Source organism: Aplysia californica, unplaced genomic scaffold (assembly GCF_000002075.1).
Source record: "Aplysia californica isolate F4 #8 unplaced genomic scaffold, AplCal3.0 scaffold00139, whole genome shotgun sequence".
Taxonomy (NCBI): Eukaryota; Metazoa; Mollusca; class Gastropoda; order Aplysiida; family Aplysiidae; genus Aplysia; species Aplysia californica.
Genome location: NW_004797409.1, coordinates 468,853 through 477,056, shown reverse-complemented (window position 1 = coordinate 477,056; position 8,204 = coordinate 468,853). Strand labels below are relative to the sequence as shown.

General features: G+C 39.3%; 1 protein-coding gene across 1 annotated transcript in view; it reads right to left on the bottom strand.

The window, feature by feature from the left end:
* Positions 1 to 89: 89 nt before the first annotated feature.
* The window catches only part of LOC101849284 (ADP-ribosylation factor-like protein 3), a gene marked incomplete at its 3' end in the record, with an annotated part of 14,535 nt that continues 6,420 nt past the window's right edge, over positions 90 to 8,204 (bottom strand). The window contains 3 exon segments of the mRNA XM_013081645.2: positions 90 to 140; positions 1,388 to 1,504; positions 6,195 to 6,338. Of these exon segments, the coding sequence (XP_012937099.1) occupies positions 90 to 140; positions 1,388 to 1,504; positions 6,195 to 6,338 (312 nt within the window).

Here is an 8,204-nt window from a genome sequence, read left to right as displayed (position 1 = left end):
TTTCTCCAACAACCAAACTTTTGCATCAACTCAGCTGCCGTTAACATCGACCCAGGGAAAAAAAGAGAGAAAATCACTGAGCTGCTTACCTCCCCTGTCTCCTCAAACCTCTTCCTGTCGGAGCTGTCAATGACGTAGATCTGAAAGGACAGGAAACAAATTTCATCACGGCATCCAAAACTTCCCCGGAATGGAAAGAAGGAGAAGCTAATACTTGAAACCTTCACTGAAGGTCAAAATTGTGGAGACTTTCTTGGAATATCCTGGGTAGTTTTTGTCACGGCTGTATATGGCCACACATTAGAAAAAGATGAATACTTGAAAAGAAGAGGACAACACACAGCCGCTCTGTTGCCTACCTGCCGGTGAACTGACTTTATTGGGTTTATTTTAAACTGCAATCTCGTGTGAATTCAAAACGAGACAAAATGTGACGTATCAAGAAGGGGAAATAATTGTGATATAATGGAAGAATCGTTACTTCAACATTCACAATACAGTTCATTCCCATTTTTACATTTCATAATATCAGTCCCACATTACAGTAGTGAGTGCTATCAGACTGTGCATGGGGCTTTAGTTGTAACGTTTTCGGAAAAGATACAACCAGCCTCTGTCTTGTGAGCTTGGAGTGAGCGTGACGGGCCAGTCAGCTAGTTCCACACTTTCCCATCTCAGCGAAATAGGAGGACAAAATACAATGTTCCATTGTTACCCTTCTACTTTCTTCAACTCTATTCCCTTCTGATAGTTTTCATGTTGTGTGTGCCTAACTTGGTCAACATCTCATGGCCTTATTTCACCAACCTCAGACTCCCCACCAACAGTCTGAGCCAGGAATTCCCAGAATTTTTTCCAAGACCCACAGCCAAAGAATCAAGGCTGTAATCCTAGAAATAATAATAATGATATAAAATTGATCTAGCGCTCAGCCCAGATTAAAAATGACAGGCTCTGCACACTTGACACCAGTAATGACACATAAACACCACATAATGTTCTCACTTGACACACACAAACACCACATAATGTTCTCACTTGACACACACAAACACCACATAATGTTCTCACTTGACACAGACAAACACCACATAATGTTCTCACTTGACACACACAAACACCACATAATGTTCTCACTGGAAATCTACGTACATCCATTACATCTTGAATCAGAAATGGTTTGAGCGGACTTTTAAATGCATTGAAAGATTTCACCTTTCTTGAAATACCAGGCAGTGCTTTTCACATCTTGGGGCCATGACATGAAAATGTCCTTTTGCAGACTTTTTAAAGTTTCACTGATGGTATAAGGTAATTTGTTTTTGTCTATCGATGACCTTGAACTGCCAGCCGGAATGTACAGCTGAACATGCATTTTCCTACTCACCAAAAGGTCAGTGTTCTCAAAGTAGTTTTTCCAATAGGGTCGGATCCTCCTCTGCCCCCCGATGTCCCACACGTTGAGCTTGAAGCCTTTGGATTGCACCGACTTGATGTTGAAACCCTGGAACAAAAAGCTCAGCCTGCTAGAAACAACTCGCAGTCACAAGAAACAAGAAAAACTGCATAGGAGAAAGTCAAAGTCTAGCGGACTAGCAAAACCTGACAGATACACGAACAAACATTTCACTACCCACACGGCACACTAGAACACTCTAAACACACACAATGGCCCGACAATGCATCATTCTCTTTATTCCTTCCCATTAATTGCTCTGTTTTTTCTACAACACCTATGAATAGACTAGAGTCTCTGGACAAGTCCTAACGTCAATACAGTTTACATCTATAAATAGTGACAATATAATCCATCACAGCCCATCCAGACACAGTGGCGTACAGCGAGATAGTAAACAGACAAACATGTTATATCCACCAGGCAGACACAGTGGCGTACAGCGAGATAGTAAACAGACAAACATATGTTATATCCACCAGGCAGACAGAATGGTGTACAGCGAGATAGTAAACAGACAAACATGTTATATCCACCAGGCAGACACAGTGGCGTACAGCGAGATAGTAAACAGACAAACATATGCTATATCCACCAGGCAGACACAGTGGCGTACAGCGAGATAGTAAACAGACAAACATATGTTATATCCACCAGGCAGACACAGTGGCGTACAGCGAGATAGTAAACAGACAAACATATGTTATATCCACCAGGCAGACACAGATATTCTCTATATGTGAGGCACCGTGGTGAAATCAGGCGTCGTCCAAATAATGAGATCCCAGAAATTGGCATTTTTCAGCCAGTTTGGACATTTTTTCAAATTTGTTTTTTGGGACTCAACACATTGTATGTCCATTCAAAAACACTTTTATATGTGGATTTTATGGAAAAACGTTGATCAAAGGCACAACAAATTTAAATTTGCAGTTTTCAAGGACTCTTAAGCAATGGAAGTCACCAAACTATGGTAGCAATTTTCTCGCTAATTTCACATCTGAAACCAGACGACCCCACCTCCTTCAATCGCGAATACCCCAACTTCAATTCAAGATAAACGGATATTTTTATCATTGAAAGCAAGGCAAATGAACAAGCTTTAAGATGACACCAATAACTCCATATGCCCGAAAATTGACTAGCGCCTGATTCCACTGCGTCTTGACACATATAATCCCAATAGATAAACAGAGATATTCTATATATAACCCCAATAGATAGACAGAGATATTCTATATATAACCCCAATAGATAGACAGAAATATTCTATATATAACCCCAATAGATAGACAGAGACATATATATAACCCCAATAGATAGACAGAGATATTCTATATATAACCCCAATAGATAGACAGAGATATTCTATATATAATCCCAATAGATAGACAGAGACATATATATAACCCCAACAGATAGACAGAGATATTCTATATATAACCCCAATAGATAGACAGAGACATTCTATATATAATCCCAATAGATAGACAGAGATATTCTATATATAACCCCAATAGATAGACAGAGACATATATATAACCCCAATAGATAGACAGAGATATTCTATATATAATCCCAATAGATAGACAGAGATATTCTATATATAATCCCAATAGATAGACAGAGATATTCTATATATAACCCCAATAGATAGACAGAGACATATATATAACCCCAATAGATAGACAGAGATATTCTATGTATAACCCCAATAGATAGACAGAGACATATATATAATCCCAATAGATAGACAGAGATATTCTATATATAACCCCAATAGATAGACCGAGACATATATATAACCCCAATAGATAGACAGAGATATTCTATATATAATCCCAATAGATAGACAGAGACATATATATAACCCCAATAGATAGACAGAGATATTCTATATATAACCCCAATAGATAGACAGAAATATTCTATATATAACCCCAATAGATAGACAGATATTCTATATATAATCCCAATAGATAGACAGAGACATATATATATAATCCCAATAGATAGACAGAGATATTCTATATATAACCCCAATAGATAGACAGAGACACATATATAACCCCATTAGATAGACAGAGATATTCTATATATATAACCCCAATAGATAGACAGAGATATTCTATATATAATCCCAATAGATAGACAGAGACATATATAAAACCCCAATAGATAGACAGAGACATATATATAACCCCAATAGATAGACAGATATATTCTATATATAACCCCAATAGATAGACAGAGACATATATATAACCCCAATAGATAGACAGAGATATTCTATATATAACCCCAATAGATAGACAGAGACATATATATAAGGCCGGCACTATTTCTCCGAACGTTCGGGAAAATATAGCTGGGCACTATTTCTCCGAACACTCTGAAATCACACCCTTTCCCGCATATTTCGGATAATAAAAATAAAATATAGACCTATAATTATATTATAGGCCTACCAAAGATTGTTCGTATACAATATGGTTCAATCGGTCCAAAAAATGTCCGTTTTTATATAAAGAAATGCTACAGTTCCAAACAGTTTTTCGCTACAGATATGACGTGTGGCCTATGAAGGGTGCTGCTCTTAAATATAATGTGTTGCGTTCACTCGTGAGCTGTCTAGATCTAGATCTATGGAGAGTTATTGATAACGACACATAGAGCTAGCATCTGCGTTTGTCGAGGCCGCGACCAATCAATCGTGGCTCCATTTTTTGGTCCCCGAAAAAGTCAAAAAAAAAGAAAAGAAAATGAAACTCTTTACTTTTGAAAGAAAGTTCACTTAGCTTCACTTCCTCTCTTTCTCACTTGTTGTCACCACGTTGATTTGCTGAATACGTTACAGTTACATACGATTTGTATTGCTGTTCCTCTTTTATTTTTCGTTTATTTTTCCCTCTTTGTGGTGTTATATTTTGTTGGTGTGTATTTTTTTTTCTTGTTATTGTTCTGATGTGTTGTTTTTCTATTAATTTTTTTTTGTTGGGGAAAAGGGGGGCGGGGGTTGTATAGTGTAACGTCATTTAATTTGATGTTCCTACCTTCATTAGGTTCTAAATATATATACCTGTATAGATTTAAATGTGCTATGTTAGAGCGTTCCACCAAAACCAATTACATGTACTGACACTGGCAGGCCCCTTGTGTGTGGTTCCATAATTTCCATGCAATATCCTGTACTTTTTTTTAACAAATTACGCACATTTAGGGTTAAAACGGTCAATCTTCTTCGGACAGGTGGACACACGCCCTTATTTGTTAATTGTTGTGGTTGTTTCTGGGCTGTTCTAGTTTTGATTTCATTCTGTTGTGAAACTTTTCTTTTTCACGTTTTTACACTCATCTAAAAATCTCTAGACTAGATCTAGATCTAGCTCTTGAAAATTGAAATAAATCTAAAAACCCAAAAATTTGCTCCTTTTTTTTTTTAATGGACGATAACCGTCCACTCAATAGAAAAGAGGGTCAGATTTCTCCGTCTCTCGGGTGCCTCAGGCAGTACCCGCCTCGCTAAACCAGTGGGCACACGGCCGGAGGAGAAGCTGAGAACAGATACCACCTTTGATTTGCTCCTTCCCAGACCTCGCAGAATGACGGAATGAAAGTTGGCGCCGAACTCTCGCAAATAGGCAAACAATCACGACCAGAGCGGAAGCCGGAAACCGTTCGGAGAAATAAAGATCGGCACTATTTCTCCGAACGTTCGGAGAAATAGTCACTTCGTATATATAATCCCAATAGATAGACAGAGATATTCTATATATAATCCCAATAGATAGACAGAGACATATATATAACCCCAATAGATAGACAGAGATATTCTATATATAACCCCAATAGATAGACAGAGATATTCTATATATAACCCCAATAGATAGACAGAGATATTCTATATTCTTCTTCTACACACATGGAATCACTGTGTTGTCCTGCCAGCAATACACACATGGAATCACTGTGTTGTCCTGCCAGCAATACACACATGGAATCACTGTGTTGTCCTGCCGGCAATAGACACATGGAATCACTGTGTTGTCCTGCCAGCAATACACACATGGAATCACTGTGTTGTCCTGCCAGCAATACACACATGGAATCACTGTGTTGTCCTGCCAGCAATAGACAGATCAAGATATTCATTCGTACCAACTGCTGTGAGGCTACTGAACGCTTGTATGGGGAGCCCACTACGGATGGGATTGGCTGATGATCGGGCCGATCGCCCAACTCGGTCGCCTCAACATGTTTGTTTTCAGTTTCAGGCGACCGAGTCGGGCGATCGGCCTAATCCAGCCGTAGTGGGCACCCCGTATTAGTGCTACAAATGAAACACACACACACACACACACACAGAGAGAGAGGGAGAGGGAGAGGGAGAGGGAGAGGGAGAGGGAGAGGGAGAGGGAGAGAGAGAGAGAGAGAGAGAGAGAGAGAGAGAGAGAGAGAAGGTGTCTCAGCACATATTTGTCCTTTCTTTTGTGCATACATATTATGTGTGAGTGTACATGATGCCCTTTGTATCACCACTGCCATTGTAAATGACCAAAACAAATTTTTTCGAGCGAGATCAATAAAGATTGTCATCATGTCACTGTCAAACCAGAGGGACAGCCGAGACACTGGCAGTAAGTGACCGAGGCAGACAAGGACAGAGTCAACCACACGAGGGGACGGGGAGCGTGGGCCCACCAGGCGACATCCAGTGTGCGAGAGACGAGGAGATTACCTGTGTGGGCGTGATGTGAGTGATATCTTCTGACGCTAAAACCTTGAGCAGGGTGGTTTTTCCAGAATTGTCAAGGCCTAGTAAAAGAATTCGTAGTTCAAGGTCAGGATGTGACCTCAACTTTCGTAGCAACGAGAGTAGACCCTGGGTAAGAAAAAAATACAAAGATTACATTAAACGATGATGAATGCAATAAACAGCAGAGTAAGTACAATGACTACAAATTACATTAAAGGAGAAGAAGAAGAAAAAGAAGAAGAAGACGAAGAAGAAGAAGAAGAAGAAGAAGAAGAAGAAGAAGAAGAAAAAGAAGAAGAAGAAGAAGAAGAAGAAGAAGAAGAAGAAGAAGAAGAAGAAGAAGAAGAAGACACACCGAGAGATTAAAAAATCCCTTGGAAAAAAGTAAACGCAACGATTACTATAAATAATCTTGAAGAAAAAGAAGAAAAATAGCTCCGTCAATTCTGACGATCACCAATACATTGGCAGAGGAGACTATTTCACCAGCAAATCTTGAGTTCTAAGAAGAATAAAAAGTTAACATTTACAAGTGGCTCGTGCTGTGGCTGATCAGAGCAGTTCTGCCACAGACAAGTTTGTCACATTTTTGAACGTTTCAAAAAAGCTCCACTTCCCCGTGTGGATGTGCCCAGCTTGACAGCTTCTCTCTTGATTCAAGCATTTTTTTCCTGAATAATAATAAGTGCATGGTATAATAAGTGCATGGTACCAGTAATGCAAAAGTTGCCAGCCGCAAGATGTGAAGTTAAAAGATAAACACATCTTATAAATAGCAGAAAGTGAAAGGAATAAATAATTAATGTATAATATTAAATCTAGGAAGTGCCTATTTGCAACGCCGCGTTGCGATTAGCGCCAGTGCTAAATAAAACGCAGTGTCGCCGTGTGTAAAATATCAAGCTTAATCTGCACATCGTTATCGGAAGTTCTGAAGGCCGAAGTGACAGCGCGCGTCTGCGCTTGAAGTCAAACCATCATTTTTTTAGCGTGGGTTCGATCCCGGTCCTGGACGGTTTTTTGTTTTGTTTGTTTGTTGTTGTCCTCTGTTCGACGGACCAACAAATTGTTCCCATAATTAGATCTTGTTGTTTTGTAGGTTTTTTTTATGTAGTGGTGAAGCATGCACATTCTGGTTTTGTCCCCTAAAGGAGCTCTGTACAAAGTAGGCCTTAGTATAGCCTATACTTTTCCTTTTACCAATTTAGGCCTGGTTCAAGTTCAGCAGTGGCTTTCCTTGGTCTGGGTGTCTCATTTTTTCTTTTTAAAATTTTAGGCACAGGAGAAGGAAAAAAAAAACCCTTTCGGGACCGGAATTCGATGCCACGCTTGGAAGCTCTGAACATTAGACTTAGAGAACGTAGACAGTAGACAGCTTGTATACGTTCTCTAGGCCTAACTTAAAGTTCGAGTTGCACCGTCTTGTTATTGTTATCCGTCCAAGGGTCTTTCGACATAAACTTGCTCAAAACTCAGATGATTATGAGAGAAGAACAAGACGTCTACTTTTGTGCAAACAATGTCAGAAACCATTATTAGATCTAATCTACATCTAGATTTTTCTAGATCTAGATCTAGATCTAGATCTACCCAATATTGATCGGAATAAGACAACGTCATGAAAAAAGGAGTCAAATCCTAGGAGGTTTATCAAAAAACTGAGAAAGCTTCCACAATTCAGGCAGAACTACAATATTATCATGTAGAAACGATATCAGCTACATCTAGATCTAGATCTAGTAGTGGCGTTTCAAATAGCACGGGAGCTATTCAGAACGCGGCGTTGCAAATAGCGCTTGCCTTAAATCTATGGCCGGCACTATTTCTCCGAACGTTCGGGAAAATAAAGCTGGGCACTATTTCTCCGAACACTCTGAAATCTCATCCTTTCCCCCAAATTTCGGATATTATATAGAGATCTATAATTATAGTATGGGCCTACCAAAGACTGTTCGTATACAATATGGTTCAATCGGTCCAAAAAATGTCCGC